At 39.8% G+C, this 26581-nt stretch overlaps 1 protein-coding gene across 3 annotated transcripts in view; it reads left to right on the top strand.

Moving 5' to 3' along the window:
- VPS13B (vacuolar protein sorting 13 homolog B) overlaps positions 1-26581 on the top strand; it is a 403839-nt gene that overhangs the window by 340286 nt on the left and 36972 nt on the right. For all 3 annotated transcript variants that reach the window (XM_088149087.1, XM_088149086.1, XM_088149088.1), the window contains exons 44-48: positions 13336-13491; positions 14860-15123; positions 20115-20198; positions 20354-20529; positions 24708-24878. In XM_088149087.1, coding sequence (XP_088005213.1) covers positions 13336-13491; positions 14860-15123; positions 20115-20198; positions 20354-20529; positions 24708-24878 — 851 coding nt within the window. The remainder of the gene's footprint in view (positions 1-13335; positions 13492-14859; positions 15124-20114; positions 20199-20353; positions 20530-24707; positions 24879-26581) is intronic.

Genomic DNA, 26581 nt, shown 5'->3' with positions numbered 1-26581 from the left:
ACATTTTAAAATATTTAAAACAAGATGAAATTTGATAAAGATTCTTGCTAAACAAATACTGTAAAGTAATTCCGGGGGAGAAACTGTACTTTTACTGAGATTTCCAGAGGGCATTCCTAACTTTGGAATGGATCCTCCTGTTCCTGCAGCTACACTTTAGATTTACCTCTCCAGGGGGACAAATGTGTCCTCTCTCCCAGGCATAGTGGGGGGGGGGGGTCCAGCTGGAAGTCATAAGAGCCAATGTTACATAACTTCTTTCCGGAGTAGCATTTCCTTCCTGGAACACTCCCATGTCTAAACAGGATGGGCCCCTTCCTAGCACCCATTTGGCTGAGGCCAGAGCAGAAGCCCAGGAAGTACTGTATTCAAGCCATGAATGAGTGGTACCACTCTACTGCTATGCAGGAAACATCCTGGATCCAGCCTAGTCTTCCTCCCAATGTCGACAAAAGATTTAGCCAAGCCTAGGACCCAATAAAAACCTAAAACTTATATTTGTAGTTCTACTTCCTCCCTTCTCAAATCAGAATGCGAGATCTCATTGTGTAACAAAGACAGCAACATGGAAGAGACACCCACATCTCCAGGGCACCAATAGTTAAGATGCAAGCGTCCAAATATGCAAAACCTGAAAAGGTACCAGATGGAGGCAAGAGCTACCTCAAGCCTAATGTTCCCATAGAGGAAATTTGATTTTGAAAATGGATGAAGGGTGTTATTTCCCATGAGACATTGGGGGCCAGGACTATTTTATGCAGGGTAAACCAACCAAACCAATCCAAATCTCCCTCTCCCCAAGAAGCAGAAGGTGAAATGTAGGAACAATCATTGCTCCAAGGGCTGGGCTTCCTAGCATAACAAGAGGTAGCACAAAAGCCTTCGTAATTCTTCTCTGACTTGAGTTATTTCAAGCTCTCCTCTGGTCTTGGTCCTCCTGTCCCAGAAATCCTTCCCCAGGGAACACTTTTCTTAGAAAAACGGCCAAGATAAACAAGGACCACAGTGGTTCTAAGGGGAAACAGTAACTTTCCAACCAGAGGTTCCTTTTGTCTCTTAATCACTGAGAACTCCCTTCTAACTATGACAGAATGGAGGAACAGGAATTTTCTAAGGAGAAGCAGAGGCTCCTAATATTAAGGATGGATGTGGCTACAGCTTGCTTGGCATCAATTTGATTTTTTTCTGTAGGAAAGAAAGCTTTTTAGCATTATACACAATCCAGTTCAGTAAGAACTGATTCCAGTGGTGGAATTCATCTGTTTTTTTGGTGGGTAGCAACCTCCTGAAACAGCATAGCAGCTCCCATAGCTGCCAGGAATGGTCTGTGGTGGTATACCCTACCTCTGTATTTGGTTGTTGTTGTGGATTTTAGGCCATTTCTATTGTATTTGTGTTTTTATTTCTGCCCAGAGTTGCATTTTTGTGAGTTAGATGGCTCTATACATCTTAAAATAAGATTAAAAAAATTTTTTATTTGTACTTTTTCTGTGCTGCCAGATTCCAAAACTTCCAGCATTTTACAAAGTACAAAATAAAATCTTATCAAATACAGGTAGTCCTCACTTAATGACTGTTCATTTAATGACCATTTGAAGTTATAACGGCCTCGGAAAAAGTGCCTTATGACCTGTAGTCACTCTTACAACTGTCGCAAACCATCACACCACCCCCTGTGGTCATGTGATCACAATTTGCTATCTTTTTTATGATGGTCATTAAATGAATCACCGCAATCGTTAAGCGACTTCCGGCAAAAAAGTCCACTGGGGAAGCTGAATTCGCTTAATGACTGTGGTGATTCACTTAACCACCATAGTAAAAATAGTTGTAAGATTGGATCCAGTCACATGGTGACTCACTTAACAACCATCCTGCTTAACAACCAATTTCCCAATCCCTATTGTGGTCATTAAGGGAGGACTACCTGTAAGTACATAATGTTAATAAAACCACCAGAACTGTCAATCCAATGTAGCTTCTATTATCCAAATAAAAATCCAAAAATTTTCATGATTGAAACCTCCTTGACACTTCTGTCTTTAGCCACTTTTCTGAACACCATTGGAGAAGTATCATATCTAGATTTCTGCAGGCAAACTGTTCCAGAAGAATGGAGTCATAATTGACAAACATTGTCTTCTCTCCCACCCTCCCCAAACTTACATCCCTGCTGTGGGTGAACAGACCAGATAAGTTGGTTTCACTTGAAACAGATGGTCTTGAAGATACAGGGAACCAAGCACTTGGAAACTTACTGGAAGTCAGTGCAGTGCCTGCAAAAATTGGTGTTTTGGGGCTGAAGTGGTTTTCCTCTGCCAGGAGGCGGGCTGTCAATTGCAGCTTCTGGGTAGTTTTCAAAGGCAACCTCACGTACAGCTCATTGAAGTAATTTACTCCAGAGGGGATGAGGGGATGAGTTACTGATGCCAAGGCCTTCTCTTCCAGATACAGTCTCAGCTTTTGCAAAGGCCAAAACTAGGCAAAGAACCCCATGGCCACAACCTCCACAGTATTTTTTTTTTAAGTCATGATTTGTGAATTGCAATGCCATAAACAATTTATGCTGCCATAAATCTGGTATAAGATACAGTGATAACACCTTGTTTAGTTTCTTTTAAAAGAGAATTGGCCACATTCATTGAAGATATAGCTGTCAATAGCTACAGATCAGGACAAGTACCACAAGTGGAATCACTGGGTTCAGGCTTCAGCATGCCAGTCATTTTGCCTTCATATTCTACCTGAAAAATCTAAATGGCCACTGGGTGTACCAGTATTCTAGAGGGGTCATTACATGAATCTAGCAGAATATTCCTGTGTTCATATATTCTAACCACTTTCCAAATAATTTTCAATCTGGGAATATAATTTATTATTCATCCTAAACTCTATAATGCCATATTAGTATTTCTGTTACTGTGAGGTTTAGCTAGCTACAGTATCCTTAGTGTTAAAATGTGTCATACACATTTTATAAATAAATACTATTTTGAGGAATATATGATCCAGCAAGTGAGGATGGATGGATGGATGGATGGATGGATGGGTGGGTGGGGGGGGGGGGATGGATGGGACCAATTACCAAGGCTTAGTGGAGAAGTACCATCAGATACTATGCTAGAAGATGCCAGTGGAGCCCTCACAACAATCCCTACTACCACCATAACTGAAACCAATGAAGTGGTATACACTACATCCACTGTAAACCTGGAGATGCTTGGCTGTACAATCAAGAACAGCAGTACATACCCCCTCCCCCGGAAAATGATGTTGGAGGCTAAGATCAAGGCAACTTGAAGATATGTTAGTCAGCTGGTGGAACTACAGAAGGGTGTAGAGATTAAGGATAAGACTTGATTACTGAAAAAATACAAGGGCCTGACTCCATCTGAAGCCCTAGAGACTGCTAAACAAAGACTCACAGCACTGGCTACCAAGCTAAGGAGATACATTAGAGAAGCAGAGGCCAAGAAGATAAATGCCCTGTTCTCCAAAGAACCATCCAAGGTATACTCCCAACTGCAGTGCAACAACACAGTAACAGCAGAGCCACCAGGAGCAGAAACTGAATAGTACTGGAAGAACATATGGGAGAAAGAGAAGCCACATAACACCAGTGCAAAGTGGCTGCAGAACCTGAAAGCAGACCACAGCAATTTCCCAGAACAGGAACCAATCACCATCATAGTAGCAGACATTCAATAGTAGGTCAAGAACATGAAAAGCCGGTCAGCATCTGGCCTGGACATGATCTACACCTACTGGCTAAAGAAACTAACAGCAGTGCATGAATGCCTAGCAGCACAGATGAACCAGCGGCTAGCAGCAGGCTACCACCCAGACTGGGTAACACAAGGAAGGACAGTACTTATCATGAAAGACCCTCACAAGGGAACAGCACCATCCAACTACCATCCAATAACCTGCCTTCCCACAACATGGAAAGTCCTATCAGGCATCATAGCTGCCAAGTTACAAGACCATATGGGCCAGTACATGAGCACAGCTCAGAAGGGCATTGGGAACAACACCAGAGGCTCAAAACACCAGTTGCTCATAGATAGAGCAGTCACCCGAGACTCAAGGTCTAAACAGACCAATCTAAGCACAGCCTGGATTGACTACAGGAAAGCCTACGACTCAATGCCACCCACATGGATCTGTGAATGCCTAGCGCTATACAGAGTCAACAGGACACTAAGGACCTTCCTCAAGGACTTAACGGGACTGTGGAAGACAACACTGGAAGTCAACTCAAGACAGCTTGCACAAGTAGCCATCAAGTGGAGCATATACCAAGGTGATGCACTGTCCCCACTGCTATTCTGCATAAGCTTGAACCCCTTCGGCCACATAATCACAAGGACTGGATACAGATACAAGTTCAAGAGTGGAACTACCATCACCCTCCTCCTCTGCGTGGATGATATCAAGCTGTATGCTAAGAGTGAACGAGACATCAACTCACTAATCCACCTGACTCGGATCTACAGTGAAGGCATTGGGATATCATTCGGACCAGAGAAGTGTGGTCAGGTGGTAGTAAAGAGAAAGAAGGTAGTTAATACTGATGGGGTAGAACTACCAGTGGGCCACATAGCAGACATAGAGACCAGCTACAAATACCTTGGTATCCCACAGTCACATGGGAACTACGATGAGGAGGCAAGGAAGACAGCAACATCCAAGTACCACCAAAGGATAAGACAGGTCCTGAAGAGCCAGCTCAATGGGAAGAACAAGATCCATGCCATCAACATGTATGCCCTACCAGTCATCAATTACCCTGCAGGTATAGTGAGCTGGCCAAAGGAGGACATGGAGGCTACCGATGCGAAGACCTGAAAGCTCCTCACAATGTATGGAGATTTCCACCCCAGGTCTAGCACATAGAGACTATACACTAGCTGGAAAGAGGGTGGGTGGGGTCTGGTGAGTGTCAAAGCCACTGTCCTGAACAAAACCTGGAGCATCCAGGAGTAGATCAATAAGATGGCACCCAAAGATGAGCTGCTGAGATAATGCCTGAGGCAGCAGCAAACGGGAGGAAGTTCAAGTGGAGGAAGTGCCTTGACAAGACAAGCCCCTACATGGGATGTACCATCGACTGATAGCTGAGGTGGCTGACACTGGGAATTCTACCAGTGGCTGGGAAGGGCTGGACTAAAAGATAACATCGAGGCACTGATCATAGCAGCACAAGAGCCAGCGCTAAGCACCAAATCCATAGAAGCAGGGATCTACCACACTAGACAGAACCCAAGGTGCAGACTGTACAGAGAGGCCTCAGAGACAGTCCAACACATAGTGGCAGGGTGTAAGATGCAGGCAGGAACAGCATACACTGAATGGCACAACCAACTAGCTGGCATTATGTACAGGAACATCAATACAGTGTATGGACGGGACCCTCCCAAGTCCAGATGGGAGATTCCACAGAGATATAGAGAATAACAGGGGCTAAGATCCTGTGGGACTTCCACATCCAGACAGGCAGGTAGGTACTGGCCAATCAACCAGACATCGTGATAGTAGACAAGGACCAGAGGACAGCGGTGGTGATGTAGCGGTGCCAACTGACAGCAGCATCAGGAAGAAAGAGTATGAGAAGCTGGAGAAGTACCAGGGCCTGAAGGAAGAGCTAGACAGGATGTGAAAAGTAAAGGCCAAGTTGGTCCCAGTGGTAGTAGGAGCACTCAGGGCTGTGACTCCTAAGCTGGGAGACTGGCTCCAACAGATCCCAGGAACAACATCAGAGCTCTCTGTCCAGAAGAGTGCAGTGCTAGGAAGAGCTGATACTACACAAAACCGTCAAACTCCCAGGCCTTTGGTAGGGGACCCGAGATTGAGAAAGACACACCCAAAGTGGTGAAAGGGATTTTAAAAAAAATTAAGAATGTTGTTGATAATAGTAAAATCTAATACAAACTACACTTAAAGAAAGAAAAGAGACTAGAAACAATGAGTAAAAATTGCAAGAGAGAAAGAGAAAAGTAGGAACATAATAAGGAAAGAGAAAAGAAATATATAAAGAAGTGACTTCCAATCTTCATCACAACAAATAAAACAAATGTAAGAGTCTTCACCCCCTCTAAGGTTACAAATATTTATCTCTTCATCCCATATCCCATCTCTTATCTTTAAACAAATCCATAAAACATCATCTTTTCAGTCCTGGTGTCAGCAGAAAGTTTGTAAAGAATTGCTAGAGGTAACAACATATCTTGTTTTTAACCTTGGTCAAATAAACCAATTTTATATTCCTTCCTTTTACTTCTAATAGTCTTAATCTTTAGTTCATTCAAATATTGTCATAGGATTTTATTTCTCTTCATTTCTTCTTTGTCCCATTGCACAGAGTTCTTCAAGACTTCAACAAGCCTCTTTTGTAAATCCAATAGAAAAAAAATATCCAGATCACTCTCTTGGTTTGTCGTTTGTATTTCTCTTTAAAGTTTTAATTTTTTTTGTCGATCCCGTGAAACATCCTTTTCTAAGTCATTCTCTTGGCCTGTCAGTTGTAAATCCACTTTCGATACCATCTCTATCTTGTCAGCTAAAATTTGTTCTACATCTATCATTTCTTCAATAACATCTTTTGGACATAGTCTGTCCATAGAAGCAAACATCACTATTGACATTACTGATATTGTGATTACTATTTTCTGATTCCATTCTTCAAAATTCTCCTTCAGTATTTCCATTGTTAGAACACTTTGCAATATTTTGCAGGTTGGTAAATTTTTCCTCTGCCTAAAAACTTTACTTACCTCTAGTGTCCAGTTTTTGAAATAATGAAATTGCTTATCTTTGTTTTGTCTTGTAAAAACCAAAACAGAATCTATTTCCCATGAGAAGCTGTTTGACCTTTATAATTAATTCCAAAATCTTATTGTAAAAGTTTAAATATTATAATTTTATATGGACCCTTAGTCCATTTATAACTTCCTAAGATCAAAATCATATTTAGCTTTTTGCTGTTATTTCAGATTCTTTACATTTTTAAGGTTACAATTAAAATTTTCTTTCATTCGGGATTGAAGACAGAGTCACCCAGCATTTTCAGATTTGTTGGTCTGAAGGTCTCCTTAGAAGCATTGACCAACTTAGAAGTGGTCAATGAGCAATTTCCAAAAGTGATTAGAAAGTGAGATTCTATGGTTACAAGCAAGATGGCTAATCCAGTTGTCTCCTAGTTCTCAAACCCATAAAAAAATGTTGTCCTGCCATCTCCTCACAAGGAGCAGCTATCTGGAGCACATGTGGGCAATCTCTTGTCCTCTCCTTATACAGAGAGGCTCCAAGGAAGTGGTCTACTTCATTGTCTTTGCTGCAATCATTGGCTCCACTTTCACAGAGCCGTCTTCAGTTCACCATACCTCTCCTGGAAGTCCCAGCAGGTGAGGGTTTAGTTTAGAATCTTGTAATCCTGAGTTCAAGTATCCCCCCCCCCACCCCCCAGATCTGTCAGGTAACTTTGGAGAATTATTCCTATTTTCTGCTGTCAGTTTATTAAATTGAATGAGACTGGAAATAACTATTTATTAAAAAAAGAAAAATGAAATATAACAAGAAGTTCATTTTTTGATATTGGTAGTTTTTAGGCACGTAGCATTCAGAATAAGTTGTACTGTTATTAGGAATGAGACAAAAGGAGTCATAAAGGACTCTTAGCTGAATACATTTACTAATATTGTGTGAAGAATGAAGACTGTTCCATCAAGCAGAAAAAAATGGACAGTGTGTTAAAAAGAAGAGTGAGAGGCAAAGATTATGAAAAGCAGATCAGCTGTGGAGCATTCTCTATCATCGATAGCACTACATGCTTGGTTTTCTGAAACCCAAGATTCTGGCAATCATTGAAGTTAATGAGTTTTGTAATATTCCATGTTATTATTGTTCTATTGATATTTTATTACCATGACACCAGAATTGAGAGGTGGAAGTGATCCACTGGGGAATATAGGAATTTTTTTATATATAGTACTCTCTCTTCTTCTACACCTGCATCTGCGTCATATAATGTGTGTGGGTATTTTGAAAAAATAGTTTGGAAAAATGTCAAATAGCATGATACCTTGTGGACTGCATAAGCAAAGTTCTTTTTTTAACACTCTGTCTTAATCTCTCAACAGGCAGTTGCTTGTAAGTATGCAGGATTAATACAAATTCATTAGGAGTTCAGTGTGGGCATTTTATGTTGTGGTATGTTCCAAACTGTTTCAGTGATGCTTATTCTTGAGGAACTCATTATCTAGAGGTCAGAATAGTGCCCAACTGTGGACAAGCTATGCAAGTGTCAGATTAATGGAATGTGAGATGACTTCATCGTTTTGAAGCTGTTTCATTCCTCATGATAATTCTCATCTTGCCAAGTTAGTGGATTTTAAGAACTCTGAGAGCAGATTGTGAGATAAATGTGAAATATGAAATAATCCATACTTTGGAGTCAGAAACTTTCCTCTAGGCATTAGTTCACATTTGACTTGTTTAATTCACACTTGGGGATAAAATGAGTTAGGATCAGGTCTCAAATACCGCACTCCCTTATTGGGAAGCAAAACCTGCAGCTCGTGTTTCTTGTTACAGAGGCACTGAGCACCAGTGATTGCCATAAAATACTTTATTTAACCTTTGCAAAAATGTTTTTTTTAAGTATGGCACGGCAGTTCTTTCAGTGAAAATGAATTGTTTTCAAAGGGTTGGATTTCATTAACATTTGTATCATTTAAAGACTTCATTGTTATTTTGTTGATTACAGTCAAGAAGAAGTATTGTAATTTCCCACTTAAAGTACATAATAAAAATAAATGAAAAGAGACTTAAAATTCCTTTGGTTTTGCCTTAGTGGTATACAGCTAAAACCTCAAAACACATTTGTTTCAGATGTAAATTTGTTAAAAGATTTCAATTATGGGATTTAAAAGTAAACCCTTTATCTAATAGCTACTTAAAAACAGCAATAAATAGAAGGTAGAAATTTAGATTCCCTTGTTTTGGAAAACTGCTGAAAATCTCAATGAGTACGTACGGTTAAAAAAGAATTTCTCAGAATTATTCTTTTCCCTTTATTCTTTTTATTCTGTCAAAATCTATCCTCTAAATGTCTCACTGCATTTTGTTCAAACTGTACTTCTTTAGCAGATAATGTATCTAGCACGCTTCTTTCAAGATTTGAGACCCTCGCTTGTTCAGAGGTCCTTGATATCATTTGGATTCAAGATGTTTCTTGAGTATATGATTCTGCTCAGTTTCAGAGATCTGGTGCCTAAAAGTACAAAGTACAATTTAACAACGGCTTCCTGGCCCCTTGAAATTGTAACGCTGTTAAGAGCAAGTAAGCCAGAGTGCCACTTGTCTGGAAGGAGGAAAATGCACTATGCCAACCTTTTCTATCCCAATATCCTCCAAATACATTGGAGCACATCACCCAGAATTCCACGTCACTGGGCCTGCTCCTCATATTGACTGGGAATTCTGTGGGCTGAAATGCAACACGTCTGCAGGCTCGAGTAACCAGAATTTGAATTGTGTGATGTAGTGGGTAACTTTTGTGTATGGACCTCTGCAGAAATTCTCTTAGGTATGGCTCTGTTTTATTGGAAAGAGGGGCTATCCTTAACCCTTTCCCTCCCAGTTTTATAGCAATTTATACTACAGTGATGCTTAAAAGTTTGTAAACCCTTTTGAATTTTCAATATTTCTGCATAAATATGACCTAAAATGTGATCTGTTCTCCAGACAAGTCCTAACACTAGATAAATAGAACCCAATTAAACACATGAGTCCAAAATATTATACTTGTTCATTTATTTATTGGGGAAAATGATCCAAATTCAAACAGGTTCGCAAACATTTAAACATCACTGTATCTGTTACTTTTATCAAAGATCTCATACTTTTTTGGATTGCAAAACTAGATTTCATTAATGGTATAAATGATTCCCAATAGCAGTCTATAAACAATTTTGTTCAAAATTAAATACAGTCGGTTAGAATAGAAATTTTTCAAATTAAATTAATAGAGGTAAACTGTAGTGGGTTCTATAACCAAGATCAAATATAAGGTGCAAGTCAAATTTGTTTGTACTTAATTTGTCTCCCAGTTTGGCAAGTTGATCATAAATATTTACACCAGATTTTTTTACTTGCAAAGAAAAAGTAAAAACTTCTTGACAGTGCACTAGCATAGCAGGTGGTGAAAATGTTATTTTCTGATGTGGTGGATGGCAGCCTGACAGCAGTTTAAGATGATCTGGGAATTATCTATGTTAATTACCCCACTCTTCTGGAGTAATGCTACAAAGGACCAAAGAAAATGGTACTATGGAACCCAAATATTTGGAGATTTAGGCTTCTTATCTGAGACTTTCTATCTAAATAGACAATCCCTTTTTAAAGAGAAAATACATGAATTATACCATTTTTCCTGATTATTAAAATATGATGTAATGGGGTTACCTCTTCCAATTTATGTTAAAAGGATTAATGCAAGAAAGAAGTTCATGATTGTTGATGTTGAGATTCGCAGCAATACTGAGCAGAATGTTTGGAATAAATAATCTTTTTTTCTTCATCTTTACTTGTGCTTGCTATACCTAGGGCTGTCCTTCTGTCTTTTTTTATCAAGCTATTTTTTTTCTTGTCCACTGATAATTCATTTTCAAAGTCAATTCCTTTTTCATTAATTTCATGAATTCTAGTTTCACTAGGTTTTCTTTTTAACGTTTACAATTAATGGAAGATATCTGACTAAACCCCATTCTTTTCTTCTTAATCTGTTGTAGGTTTAAGTCTCTTGTAAAGGACTGTGTCACTTCAGAATTCTGTATACTGTCAAACATAGCCGTCAGGTTGATGCATAACACTATTCCATAATTGATTTCTTTTGCTCATTATTTCTTATGTGCAAATTAGGGCCCTGTGGCTTGTTCAAATTATGATTCAAAATCCTGGCTTTGCCATGTTATATATGTGGTAGACATGTTAATGGTTTATTACTAAGTGGATTCAGCACGAACAGGCAGAAACCAGTACAGGTAGTCCTCGCTATCTGATCGCAATAGGAACTAGAATTTAGGTCACTAAGCAGTTTGGTCATTAAGTGAATCGGAGCTGATTTTACAACCTTTTTAGAATGGATGTTAAGAGAATCACATGTTCGTTAAGCCAATCACATGGTCATTAAGCAAGTCCAGCTTCCCTGATGGATGTTTTTTGCCAGAATTCACTTAACAACCACATGATTGGCTTAATGACCATCATAAAAAAGGTTGCAAATCACAATCACGTGACTGCAGGGGTCGTAAAACACTTTTCTCAAGGCTGTTGTAACTCTGGACCGTTTTTAAATGAACAGTCGTTAAGAGAGGACTACCTGTAATGATTCAGAATTTCTTCTGGGAAACGCTTTCTGTTGGTTGCTTTGGAATGTTTCTTTATTTTAAGTTTTACAAAACTTAAAAAATAATAATAGTGTAGGGGGAAAAAACAGGAGCACTAACCTGGATAGTCTATATTCAGGCTAATTATTATCTTTATTTTATTTTATTTTATTTTATTTTATTTTATTTTATTTTATTTTATTTTATTTTATTTTATTTTATTTTATTTTATTTTATTTTATTTTATTTTATTTTATTTTACAGGTAGTCCTTGCTTAACAACCATTTGTTCAGCAACTGTTTGAAATTATGATGATGCTGAAAAATGGACTTACAACTTGTGCCTGCAGTTATGACAGAAGCACCCCTGTGGTCACATGATCAAAATTCAGGCACTTGGCAGCCCACCTGCAATTACAATCGCAGGGGCACTTCAACTCCCCCACCTGCCTATCTCCTTCCCCATCTATGCCCTTTTGGGCCCCTGCTGCTCTGCACTCCATCACCCCGGCTGACCTTTGCCACCGTCTTCTTGCTTCCGCTGCTGATGAGGCATTCCTGGCCTAGTTGCTGGGCTCAATGGGGCTGGGTTTGCACTGTGAAGAAGGGGAAAAGAGCTGAAAGCAGCCTTTTTTTCCCATTCTTTGCAGCACAAAGCCCTCTTTGGAGCCTCTGAGAGGGGGCGGGGCTGGCTTCATGCTGCAAAGAAGGGAAGAAGGTCACATGTTAATTTGCTTAATGACCGCATTGCTTAGCGACATAAATTCCAGTCCCAACTGTCGTTAAGTGAGGACTACTGGTATTGACTTAGGTTCTGCCCAATTCCAGTTGACTCTGGCTGGCTCCCAGCATAAAAACAAACCACAAATTTACAGAACGCATATAACAGTGGCAGTGACAAGATGGCAGAACTGGTCAAGAAGACAAACATGTCTTACACTCGCAAGGGGCTCCAACCACTCTAGCTCAATACCTGAGATAACAATACATCTTAGTCCAGAACATTTATTTTGGCATCAAACTTTTTTAGTGATATACTAAAGTTTTTATATGCCATGCCTCCGTTTTGTTTTTCCAGCTACCTTTCTCTCTCCCAAGTCTTATTCCTTGTATTTTGCTTATGTGTCACTTCCCCCCAATGAAACTGTAAGCCACTTGGTTTCAGCCACAGCACTTCTGTTTCTTTACTTGGTGTCTAAGATTTAAATATCAAAGTTGTTTCAGAGAATAACTTTTTCCCTGAGGGTACTTATCATCCTGTATATTTGTGTTAGTAATCAAGGCCTAGCTCTTGTCATTCAAAAGCCACCCACTGTACTGGACATGTTTGTTTTATATGCAGTTTTGTGCTGAAGGAACCAAAAATTGCCAGCAGGCGACTGGGTTGCAATATCTTAGCTGTTTGCTATTGCACCTCCCTTTTAAAGGTCAGTGTCAGCCTTCACTGGATGGAAAGCATAATTTTAGAACATTCAGTCCATTAGCCTTGATTCATTGTCCTCAGTCTGTGAGTAGGGGGTCGTTATCTCCTTCTTGAGGCCTTGATTTTTATTTGTGTTTTTAGTATTCACAGCACATCAACTTGGTAACCTTCTTTGGGCTAGAGGGAGGGGTGTCATCATAAATAACTATATGGTAAAAGTTAGCCTCTAATAAAATAGGCTAGCATGCTTAGAAATTCTCTTTTCAAAACTAGAAGTTTATTTACTTTATGGAATATAAAACACATGATTATCAAGACTTATGATGTCCTCGAATGCTAGATTACATGGGTCATGCGGCTTGTTTATTTTTCCAATGAAAGGTAATAGACATTTTCAGTTCTCATAATGAGAACCTTTTCAGCAATAAAACGTGTTTCTTGCCATAGGGTTAACTGGTTATTATGGGTCATCAGTTAACATGTTTATTGTTTGTTTCTGGTTTGTTTGTTTTTTATTCTTTTCAGCTGCTACATATTTGTATTGAAGGTTGGGGAAACTGGCGGTGGTCTGAGCCATTTAGTGTAGATAATGCAGGAATATTTATCAGAACTATTCAGTACAAGGGAAGGACAGCTTCACTTATTATCAAGATCCAGCAGCTCTGTGGAATACAGAAACAAGTAAGTAACAAGAAGGTTTGCATGTAATACATGGGCATTTCCAGACAGGATTCTTTCCCCATCACATTGTCTAAGGATGCTGTTAGCCATAATTACGCTTAGCAATACTGCAATAGCAACAGATGCTTTGATGCTTTCGGATCAGGGGTAATCATGAAACATCTTTCTCTCTCTTGTCACCCTTCTTCTCTTTCTGTGGGAGGTCTAACAGAGGCTTTCGTTCGGAAAATAAGAATTGTAGTAAACAACAGAAAATCTGTCAGTTGTGGCAAGTTCACTTTATATATTGGGACTAATGCACTCATCATACTGCCTCCTGGAAAATCTTGAACACTCTGCCCCCCTCTGCCTTTTATTTATTTTATTTATTCAATTTATATAGCCACCCGCCCCAGACCAATTCTTTTAGCTATTCGTATCTAGAGTAATTTCCTACATTGATTATAATTTCACAGAAATATGGGCAACAATGCAAGAAAATAATAAAACTGAAAACAAACTAATGAAGGACCCAATTAAAATATAATATAATGCAGTAATTACTAAAATTGAACTGTGAAGGGAAAACACCAGCCTCCTTTTGAGTAAAACACAGCAACAGGACATAAGTGTCTGCAGACTCAGTGCCTGCTGAGCAGTAAGGCTGCTCAGAGTACTCTTATAAAAAAAATTACAGTTCATAACAAGGTAAGTGGCCTCTCAGATAGCAATACCCTAAGCAATTTATGGTTTCAAAGATTAAGGCTAACCACTTCAATTCAGACCTGGAAGCAGTTGCCAACCAGTGCAGGAATTTCAGTGTAAGATATGATCACAGGTAGCAACTTGCATCGATTGACACCCATTGGTTGTCTTCTTGGGTAGCGCATGGCTGAACATATTGCAGTATTCTGGACATGGTGAAACCAAGGCATGGGTAACTGTTGCCAGCCCAGAGAGAAGCCGATTTAGTTTAATCTTTTTTTTTCCAGTTTTCAGGTTTGAACTGTAAAAACAAATCTCTGCTTTTTTTCTTTACACTGATAACTGATTCACATATCCTGACTTTAAATCAGTACTTAAAATATAGTATCTCAGTTCAGATAACATGGGAAATTGATTTAAGAATCTGTTATGTATTTCTTAAAGCTCAACATGGAAAAGAAAAACTCAGATCAGATCAGAACATGTGGTTAAAAGGCCTGATCTCAGTGTAATAAACTTTGGTTTACTGGCCAAGGTAGTTATATCTGAGCATTCTTATCTTTCTGTGAGCACTTTTCTGTAATACAAATGTTTATGTTCAAGGTGCACTTTAGCTTTCAGTCTATGAACTGGCTCATATAGAACATTCTTCTGTGTTGTCTGTATGTTTTTTTTTTAATCTAGATAATTATTTGTGGAAGACAAATTGTATGTAGTTACCTCTCTGAAAGCATTGAACTGAAAGTTGTTCAGCATTATATTGGGCCTGATGGACAGGCTGTTGTGAAAGAACACTATGATTGCCTTGAACCCAAGCAGAAACTACCATCATATGTTCTAGAAAATAATGAATTGACAGAATTGAGTGTAAAGGCTAAAGGAAATGAAGATTGGTCAAGAGATGTGTCACTTGAGTCGAAGCTCATGGAATATAGCACGGTCATCCAGGTATGGAAGCAAATATTTTGTAGGACAGGGTGTTGAAAGAGGCTACCTCTGAGCTAGAGGAAGATGGATGATCAAGCTATAATTTAGGCATTAAAGCTAAAAGGCTTCCTGATGAGTTTTTAAACACCTCCCATGGAATCTTCTAACAATAGTTTTCTAAAGGCTAAAAAATAGATAATACCAGACATACAATTAGCTATTTGCCCTCATTTGGTTTGAAGGAAAGGGTAGGAATATAGACCGTGATTAACCTGATTGGTTAATGTTCCCTTTTTCCTCCTCCCCCCAACCCATATGTATCCCAGTCCAAATGGGGCAATTCTTTATCCTTTTTTAAAAACCCTATTCAGTTGCTAATAATGCACATGGGTGCCATTTCCAGTCTGAACAAAAATAGAGGATAGCAAAAGAAAACCCAATTTGGCTCCACAAAAGACAGGCATTCACTAAGAAAGTGGGTACCTGTGTGTGTGTGTGTGTAAAAATATTCCAGAACTGTTATCAGGAAAGCTAATTAAAAACTTTATGTATGTTCAAAATAAAGAGAAGATAATTGATGTAACAGCTGCTCAGTGAAGTTAATAAAATACTAACAGGCAACAGAGGAAAGATAGAGCCAATTACCTCCTCTTTTCACTCAGTCTTCTCCAACAAGCAGTTGTGAAGAGCAGCTAAAGGTGCTAGATTGAAACGTAATATTGACAGAAATTTGGTCAAGGAACACCCTACTTTCAGTGAATTTAAATCTTCAGAGCTAGATGAATTCCACTATAGAGTATTGAAGGAACTTGATGATAGCTAGCAAAACCTTTATGTATTGTCTTTGAGAAATTCTGAAGAACTATTAAAATGCCACGTAATTGGAAGAATTATTCTGTTCCTGTATTAAAAATTATCATCAAGTGTTATCTCTATGTTCAAAAAGGGGAAAAGAGAGAGTCCAAGGAATTACAAACTAATCCATTTCTGACATTGATACTTGGAAAGATTCTAGAGCAGATTATAAATCTTTAAGGACTTTTTAAAATAGTTTTATTGAAGATTATATAAAACAGATAAAACTAATACAAAAATCAAATACCAAAATAGATGTAAAAATATAAGACAGTGCAAAAAAAAAAGAAAATAAATCCCCCCCAAAGTACTAAGAAGAAGCTTCCCTTTTCATCCCCAGCAAGTATATAAAACGTTAACAATTTATCACTGTCTCTTAAAATACTACCAAATACATCTTCATTCCATCCTTCACCCCATTTCTATAAACCCATTTCTAAATCCTCAGCTTTCCTTATTAATCAACAAAAGGTCTCAAGATTAACAGATATAGCTAGCAACATAAGCATTTAGTCCCCCTTTCCCTTTAAACATAATCCCCCTAATCCCTCTCTTAATAATCAAAATCTCATCCCAATTGACAAACATTATAAATGAATAAAAAAAATAACCACTAATCATCACTCGAGATAACAACCCATTATTAAACCCAATTAAATAATTATACATTAAAAAAATTAAATGCAAAAAACTATTAAACTTTACCAGAAATAATAATCTTTTATTAGTATACCAAAAATAGTAATATAGATATTACAAACTAATCCATTAAACCCAATTAGACATTTCCAAAAAAGAGTGCTCCAATCAAAGTAACCATTAAACATCACCAAAAATAACAATCCATTACTTAACCATAATCAAATAAACCATTTTTGTATTTTTTCTTCTGCCTTCCATCAGTCCTTAAATCCCATAAATAAAATTCCAGCATCTTCTTTCTTCTATTATCCTTGTCTTTTCTGTCAAAATCATTGTCATCTTTATCAAAAACCGTATGTAATTTTAATATAGCCACTCCTGTAAATTTCTTATATTCCAATTTAAGCAGGTAATCCATATCCCTCTTTTGATTTTCAAATGATCATCCAATTCCATTTGTAAATCCAATATTTCCATCTCTTTCTTATAGTTTATAATTTTTAAGTCCACCTTAAAAGCATTTCAGTTATCTTCCAAGGAGCTTGGTTCTCTTCAATAGCAACTTTTGGTTCCAATATAGGGTTAAATAATCCCAACATTTCTTGAGCCAGTTTATACATTGTTTTCTTTAGTAGCCATCTGGTGCTCTCTGGTGATTAACCTTCAAAGCTTTTTTATCAGGGCAAAGTATAAACATAATTTTTCCCCCACAGGAGAAGCTATCGGAGGCTAATTAACTTCCAAAGTCTTACCCTAAATCAATTTCATCCAAATCCTTAATGTTCAAAAACTTTCCAAAACACACTATAATCCCCCTTTTGTTATTTATTGCAAAAAATAAAGATCTTACAAAACTGGAAACAGAATTTTCTTTCTTTTTAAACGGATTGAAGAGGAATTCACCCAGCAAATGCCAATTTGCTGTTCTGAAGGTTTTTCATTCTTGAAGAAGCACTAAGGAAAAAAATTAAACTTCAGGGTGATTAAGAGGATGAGGTTTAGATGAACTTTGAGTCCTTGAGAGGCTACATTAATGGCTCAGAGCATGATGAAACCCACAATTCCCAGCTGATCACAAGCAGCTGCATCAGTTTCTGCTGCTGACTCATTAAAAAAAAAAAAAAACAGGTGTCCAGAATGCATGGGGGTGATCTCAAGATTTCTCTTTGATCCAGAGAGAGTTATCGGCAGTCCAGATCTACATCCAGCTGCCTTTCGGCCGTGATGTCTCCCACAGAACGTAGGCATCAGTTCACTAGCCTCACCGGAAGCATTCTCCATAAATCTTTAAGGACTTTGAAAACAATGTGGAGCATGGACTGTCAAGAACAAATCTTGCAAAGACTTACACCTATTTTTTGATAGGATAACTTCTTAGTAGATTGTGGTAATGTATAGACAACATATATTATGATTTCAGCAAAGCATTTGAAAAAGTACCCCACAACATTCTTATTAGCAACATAGGTGTGTGTTGAATGGCATGACAATTAAGTGGATACATAAGCAGCTTAAACATTTTAATCAAGGAAAGTTAATCAGCAATTCCTTATCCAGTGGGAATGAGGTATTGCTTGATGTGCCACAAGGTTCAACATTTTTATTAATGACTTGGATAAAGAGGTGAAGGAATGTTTATCAAATTTTCAAAGACACAAAATTGGGTGGGATAGCTAATACCCTAAAAGAGAGAAATAAAATTTAAATGATTTTAAGTTAGAGAAATGAGCTGACAAAAATGAATATTGTAACCGAGACAAATATAACTTTATTTGGTTAGGAAATGAAATCAAATACCTGGGTATAGAATGGGAAATATTTGGTTTGTTAATAGAAAAAGATATGTGACTAGTCACTGATTACAAATTGGATATGAGTTGTCAGTGTTTTGTGACTAGAAAAAAAAAAAGACAAATGCGATTTTTAAGATAGCATCAACAGTAGTATAGTTTGCAAATAATGAATTGTTATTGTTCTGCATTGGTCAGACCCCATCTTATTTTCATTTATTTATTTATTTGTCATATTTGTATAGCCACCCATCTCACATAGTGACTCTGGGTGGTGTACATAACAGAACAAAATACATAAAAGTAATATAAAAAACAATCAAACCACAATTTAAATTAAAAATAAAAACAAAGTAAAAAACAAAATGGCAGCCAGCATATAAAGAGTGCATCAGTTAACGATCAAATAACCATCCAGCAGGCTCCATTCTACCATGGGATCCCCAAGCTTGTTAACAAAACCATGTTTTGAGGGCCTTCTGGAAGGCCAAAAGGGTTGGGGCTGGCCTCACCTCAGGGGGGAATGGTGTTCCATAGAGGAGGGGCTATGGCAGAAAAGGCTTTCCTCATAGGACCTGCCAGACAAAACTCCCTAGCTAATGGAACCCACAACATGACTCTCTTGCCAGGCCTGATGGGATAGGTAGATGTCACTGGGGAGAGGCGGTCCCTCAAATAACCTGGTCCCGTGCCATGTAGGGCTTTAAAGGTCAAAAACAGCACCTTGGATTGGACTCAGAAGCAAACTGGTAACCAATGCAGCTCACGAAGCAGAGGTGTAATGTGTGCAGTTCTTGAAGCACATATAACTGCCTGCACTGCCACATTTTGCACTAACTGAAGCTTCTGGATAATCTTCAAGGGCAGCCCCATGTAAAGCGTGTTACAGTAGTCCATCCAAGAGGTAACTAGGGCATGAGTGACTATGAGTAGGGCCTCCCGATTTAGGAATGGGCGCAGTTGGCGCACAACATGAAGCTGTGCAAAGGCCCTTCTGGCCATGACTGCCACTGCTCTTTAAGCAGGAGCCATGAGTCCAGAAGAACCCCCAAATTGCACACTGGGTCTGTTTGGGGTAGTGCAACCCCATCCAGGACCAAAGATGGTAAATCTTACTTATTGTATCCAGTTCTGGGCACCATACTTTAAGAAGGATTCCAAGAAGCTATGAAAGTTTCAGGGAAAAGTAATGAAGATGATCACAAGAAATTGAGTCCTATGAAGAGAGAGAGAAAAAGTTGGGAATGTTTAGCCTTGACAAAGGGTGGGGGGAGAGATAATAGCATTCTTCAAATACCTGAAAGGATGTAAACCCTGGGCTTTATTGTTCCAGAGTGAACAATAGGTAATGGAATTAAGTTTCAGGAAGGCCTATTCACATTGAGTTTTAACAGCAAGAGAAGTCTGATAGTGGAATCTGTTACTCAGAAGGTTGGTAGCTCCCCTTTACTAGATGTGTTGGAGCCAAGGCTAGACAGCCATCAGCCACCAGTGCTTTAATTTAGATTCCTGCTCTGAGCAAGGGGTTGCAGCTGATGGTCTAAAAGGCCTCTTCTAATTCTGTAATGTTGGTTGGGCTCTAAACAGGCATCCTTTAGAATAACATGCACAAGTACAATTGTATTTCTGCTGAAAATGTTCTTTCTGCTCTGCAGTCCGTTTGGTTGTAGTTATTTACTTCTATGAGGCTACATTAACCTCTACAAACATCTTCCTTTGCTGCAGGTGCCATCATCAAATAGTTCTATTATTTATGTATGGTGCATGGTTTTGATGTTAGAGGCCCAGTCCCAAGTCCAGCAACGAACTGTGAGTACTTCCCCCTTGTGCAAATTGATCTTGCTCTTTATGTTCTGAATACGGTCAGTCTGACCCTAAGCAGAGATTTATTGACAGTTTGTTAGAGCTGGAATGCTGACCTGGAACACTGCATTCAATATTGCTCTGTTCTTTTACTTTTGTAGATTGTTTTCAGCCCTCTTTTTATCATAAGGAGCCATCTTCCTGATCCCATCATCATACATTTAGAGAAAAGAAACCTGGGTCTGAGTGAAATGCAAGTAATTCCTGGAAAAGGAAAAGAAAAAACATTGCAAAATATAGAACCAGATCTAACCCATCACTTAACCTTCCAAGCCAGGTATAATTTTTTTTTTTCCTAAATATGTTGGATTTCAAAGTAGCTTTTCTGTCCATACAAATTTCATCAGTATTGTCCCTATTTCAGATAGGTAATGGAAATTTGGAGCAGTAGTTCCCAACCTCTTGCTTTATGTGGATCACCACACTGTTATTGGAAGCTTTTCAGACCCTAACGTAAGCCAGGGGTTGGCAGCACCATACCTGACACTCTCCCAGCTGGCACCCACAGAACTCCAAAATTAAATAAAAATTAATTAATACAGAAGTATATAAATATCCAGAATTTTACACAGATCACCAAATCTCATCATATGTCAGTGTTCTCACCAAAGTCCTGTAAGATTTCAGGTTCCAACCCAATATATAACAAGATTTGGCAATTTCATGACAATCATTTGATATATAAAATAAAAAAAAAAATCCCCTCTCACCTCTACAGGTGGTACGTGTCTTCCTCAATCTCGGGTCCCCTACCAGAGGCCCGGGAGTTTGACGGTTTTGCACAGTATCTTAGCTGTTCCTAGCACCACACTCTTCTGGACAGAGAGCTCTGATGTTGTTCCTGGGATCTGTTGGAGCTACACTCCCAGCTTAGGAGTCACAGCCCTGAGTGCTCCTACCACCACTGGGACCACTTTGGCCTTTACTTTCCACATCCTCTCTAGTTCTTCTTTCAGGACCTGGTACTTCTCCAGCTTCTCATACTCCTTCCTGATGTTGCTGTCACTTGGCACTGATACAGTACATCTATCACCACTGCTGTCTTCTGGTCCTTGTCTACTACCAAATGTCTGGATGATTGGCCAGTACCTGCCTGTCCACCTGGATCTCGAAGTCCCACAGGATCTTAGCCTTGTTATTCTCCATGACCTTCTGTGGAATCTCCCATCTGGATTTGGGGGGGTCTAGCCCATACACTGTGCAGATGTTCCTGTACACAATGCCAGCTACTTGGTTGTGCCGTTCAGTGTATGCTGTTCCTGCCTGCATCTTACACCCTGCCACTATGTTTTGGACTGTCTCTGAGGCCTCTTTGCACAATGTGCACCTTGGGTCCTGTCTAGTGTGGTAGGCCCCTTCTTCTATGGATCTGGTGCTTAGTGCCTGTTCTTGTGCTGCTATGATCAGTGTCTCAGTGCTGTCTTTTAGTCCAGCCCTTTCCAGCCACTGATAGGATTTCCCAGTGTCAGCCACCTCAGCTATCAGTCGATGGTACATCCCATGCAGGGGCTTGTCTTGCCATGGCACTTCACTTGAACTTCCTCCCCTTTGCTGCTGCCTCAGGCATTCTCTCAGCAGCTTATCTTTGGGTGTCATCTTAGTGATGTACTCCTGGATACTCTGGGTTTTATGCAGGACAGTGGCTTTGACACTCATAAGGAAGCCCCGCCCCCCCCCGTCCTCTTTCCAGCTGGTGTACAGTCTCTGGGTGTTGGACTTGGGGTGGAAACCTCGGTATATTGTTAGGGGCTTCCAGGTCTTCACATCAGCAGCCTCCAAGTCCTCCCTTGGCCAGTTCACTATACCAGCAGGGTATATAATGACTGTCAGGGTATATGCGTTGATGGCATGGATCTTGTTCTTCCCATTGAGCTGGCTCTTGAGGACCTGTCCTATCCTTTGGTGGTACTTGGATGTTTCTGTCTTCCTTGCCTCCTCTTCATGGTTCCCATGTGACTGTGGGATACCAACGTACTTGTAGCTGGTCTGTATGTCCGCTATGTGGCCAGCTGGTACTTTCACCCCAACAGTCTTAACTACCTTCCCTCTCTTTACTACCACCTGACCACACTTCTGCAGTCCAAATGACATTCCAATGTCCTCACTGTAGATCCGTGTCAGGTGGATCAGTGAGTCGATGTCTCGTTTGCTCTTAGCATATAGCTTAATGTCATCCACGTAGAGAGGGTGGCTGATGGTAGTTCCACTCCTGAATTGTATCCGTATCCAGTCCTTGTGATTATGTGGCTGAGGGGGTTCAAGCCTATGCAGAACAGTAGCAGGGACAGTGCATCACCTTGGGATATGCCACACCTGATGGCCACTTGTGCGAGCTGTCTTGAGTTGACTTCCAGTGTTGTCTTCCACAGTCCCACTGAGTTCTTGAGGAAGGTCCTTAGTGTCCTGTTGACTCTGTATAGCGCTAGGCATTCACAGATCCATGTGTCGTAGGCTTTCCTGTAGTCAATCCGGGCTGTGCTCAGATTGGTCTGTTTAGACCTTGAGTCTCGGGTGACTGCTCTATCTATGAGCAACTGGTGTTTTGAGCCTCTGGTGTTGTTCCCAATGCCCTTCTAAGCTGTGCTCATGTACTGGCCCATATGGTCTTGTAACTTGGCAGCTATGATGCCTGATAGGACTTTCCATGTTGTGGGAAGGCAGGTTATTGGATGGTAGTTGGATGGTGCTGTTCCCTTGTGAGGGTCTTCATGATAAGCACTGTCCTTCCTTGTGTTACCCAGTCTGGGTAGTAGCCTGCTGCTAGCAGCTGGTTCATCTGTGCTGCTAGGCATTCATGCACTGCTGTTAGTTTCTTTAGCCAGTAGGTGTGGATCATGTCCAGGCCAGGTGCTGTCCAGCTCTGACCCGCTGTTGGATGTCTGCTACTGTGATGGTGACTGGTTCCTGTTCTGGGAAATTGCTGTGGTCTGCTTTCAGGTTCTGCAGCCACTGTGCACTGCTGTTATGTGTCTTCTCTTGCTCCCATATGTTCTTCCAGTACTGTTCAGTTTCTGCTGCTGGTGGCTCAGCTGTTACTGTGTGGTTGCACTGCAGTTGGGAGTATACTTTGGATGGTTCTTTGGAGAACAGGGCATTTATCTTCTTGGCCTCTGCTTCTCTAGTGTATCTCCTTAGCCTGGCAGCCAGTGCTGTGACCCTTTGTTTAGCAGTTTCTAGGGCTTCAGATGGAGTCAGGCCCATATATTTTTTCAGTAACCAAGCCTTATCCTTAACCTCCACACCCTTCTGTAGTTCCACCACCTGACTGACGTCTCTGCGAGTTGCCTTGATTTTAGCCTCCAGTCTCATTTTCCAGGGTGGGTACATACTGCTGTTCTTTTTGATCGTGTAGCCAAGCATTTCCAGGATTACAGCGGCTGTAGCGTATACCAATTCATTGGTTTCAGTTATGGTGGTAGTAGGTATTGTCTGGAGGTCTCTGTTGGCATCTTCTGGCATACTATCTGATGGTACTTCTCCACTGAGCATTGGTAATCGGTCTCGAGGGTTGGCTGTAGCTAGTTTATCCATGATCTTATGCCTCATATCAGCTGCTGTGCTCTGTAATGGAGGGGGTGGCAGTGACGTTCCAGCTTCAGGTGTTGGCTGCACATCCAGTTGTTCTTCCAGGTCTGCTTGAGTCCAAGTCGTTATGTGGAGTTGGTCTATCTCAAGTTGTGAGAGCAGCTTCCTATTCACTATGTTGAAGCGCTGGGTAACTAGTTGTTTCTCAGTTAGTGTGGATGTAGGTCTTCTGTCTATCCATAGTTCCCTCATACATTTCATATATCCCCTCTCATTAGGTCTACTGTTGTAGTAGCATTCCATCAGTTCCAAGTTCTCTTGTCTTGTCCATGTATGGTTTGTTCCAGTAGCCCACTTATCCTCAGATTGTCATGGTTCCCCAACATCTGACATGGACCTTGTTAATCCAGGTGACATCTGAGCTGGCATGACTCTCTTAGTTCGTGTCACTCTCATATTTGAGGTAGGCAGGTGAAACATCAGGGGGTCTTTGCCCAAGGACCCCTACTGGTAAGGTAGGTACCAGCCAGGATTTGAACCCCAGTCTCCTGTGTCAAAGGTGGTGCTCTAACCGCTACGCTATCCAGCCGTATTATGTATTTTTATATACATACATACATACATACATACATACATACATATATATATATATAAAAATTAATTTTGGAGCCTGAAGCACAGCTCACCTGCAGGAGGTTTGTAGCAATTGGAAACAATTGCTTAGAGCAAGGTTTCTCAGCCTTGTCGACATTAAGATGTGTGGACTCAACTCCCAGAATTCCCTAGCCAGCCATCCTTTCTTAATAAATTCATGCAATACTTTCTTAATAAATTCATGCAATACTTTCTTAATAAAGCCATGACAATTGCTGTCTTAATATATTCATTCAATGAATACCATATCTTTTGTATTTTTAATCTATATGGCAGGGAAGAAGATAATCCATCTGAATGTGCAGTCCCTATCTCAACAGCACTTATTAAACAGATAGCCACCAAATCGAATACAAGTGGCACCATATATGAAATACTCGATGATTTCTATGGGCGCAGCATCTCCCCTCAATCTGTCTGGCCTTATACAAAGAAGGATTTTGCCAGGTATTATTCCTTTTAACTATTTCCCTTTGGAGATATTCTACTTGCAAGGGCAAAAATATCTTTGCAAATGATACATGATCTTCAAATAACTCATATTTAAGAAGCTTATGTACTTTAGGTTAGTTTTCTTTCATAAAGAAGGGGAAGGACATGCCTTGGATGTGAAATGTCCCATTCTCTCTCACTGGTATGCCCAGGACAGAGTTGAGAAAGGCCCTTTCTGAAATGCTAGAATGTCTTTCACTCATGATCCAGACTATTGTCTTTTGCCAAAAAACCCCCAAGTAACTGCCATTGTTCAGAAAAGACATTGAATACATAATTTAATTCTAGAAAAGGTAGCCTTACAGTCTTAGGGCAGAACAGTCCAGAAACAGAGTACAGTATTTGTACCAGCAGATTTGTTCCACAGTCCTAATTCAGCAAATAATAGTGTAGGTTACTTTGGTATCAATTTATCAATTACAGTTGTGTGAATGTAGTAATAATAACCAGAGCCATGAATGAATATATCAAAACTTCTACATAGCAGGAGAAGTACAGAATAAGCTTAAGACAGACAAAAACTGCTTGTAAACCTGGTATTCGTCTAGATGGACCTTTGGCTTAGTTTGAGCTGTTGTTTATGTTTGTTTATTTTTAAAGTGTTTGATAAGCAAAAGAAGAAAATGGCAGCCCAATTCAGCCATCTGGCACATACTATGTGAGATGGTTGAGGTTGTCTGTCCTCTCCCACAGTGCACAGAGCAATGCTCTATCTTCAGCAGTGCTTGTGGGAAGTCAAAACAGGCAAGATGACAGTTGTGCCATCGCAATCAAAGCCCTTCCTTTTTGTATGTGCTCCAGTGTAACTCAGAGGTGCAAAGAAGCAGTGAGGATGGTGATACCACAACCCCATCTTGACCATCTTGACATACACACCTGGTGTGTATCATAGATGTAGTGGGACATTTAAAAAGGTGGGACAGGATGGGTATCACAGTAGACTGGCAGACTGTAAGGGACCCAGCAGCAACCTGTCTGCTTTAGTCCTACAGTTTTCAGGGAGATTAGTTACGTAGCTGCAGCCAGATCTTCCTTTCAAAAAATAAGTAAATGAGAATAGGGAGATTTGCCATTAGGGTTTATGTAAATGTATTCAGCTCCTGAAGGATCTGTATGGATCCTGCAAATAGGTAGCTGGAATATCAAGAGGATTTACTTGAGCCCATACAGTTTTCAGTATCTTTTAAGCATTTCCCTCCTAAAGAAAAGACACTAATCTTTTCCTTTTGTAACTTTCCGTCTAAAGTGCATTCCAGGGCAGAGGGTAATTTTCCACATGGCAACATAGGGGTAGGAGGTGGATGAGGGTTAATATTTATTTTAAAAAATAACAATCGTATTTCTAGAAAGCATATGTACTATTTCAATAGCAAGAAACTGGCAACCAGTCTCATTGCCAGGTGTTGCCTAGAAAAAAACTTTTAATTCAATTACTTAAAAATTTCAGTTGCTTTTTGATCCTTGAATAAAGGCCTATTTCAATCAAAGGAGAGGACCTAAATCAGGGACAGATTTCCCTGATTGTCTTTCAGAGTCATATCTGTTAACAGGAGTATTACAGTGTAACAAAAGCTTTATGAATGGCAAGGATGATAAACAGCAAATCTTACCAATGAATTAACCATTTTCTTTTATCTCCCCTTTGATACGTTGCTTGG

This window comes from Python bivittatus, unplaced genomic scaffold (assembly GCF_059951505.1).
Source record: "Python bivittatus isolate LINGU-HERP-01145 unplaced genomic scaffold, Pbiv_v1 ctg000590_np1212, whole genome shotgun sequence".
Classification (NCBI taxonomy): domain Eukaryota; kingdom Metazoa; phylum Chordata; class Lepidosauria; order Squamata; family Pythonidae; genus Python; species Python bivittatus.
Note: the sequence above shows the minus strand (reverse complement) of the source record. Positions and strands in the feature narration are given on the sequence as shown.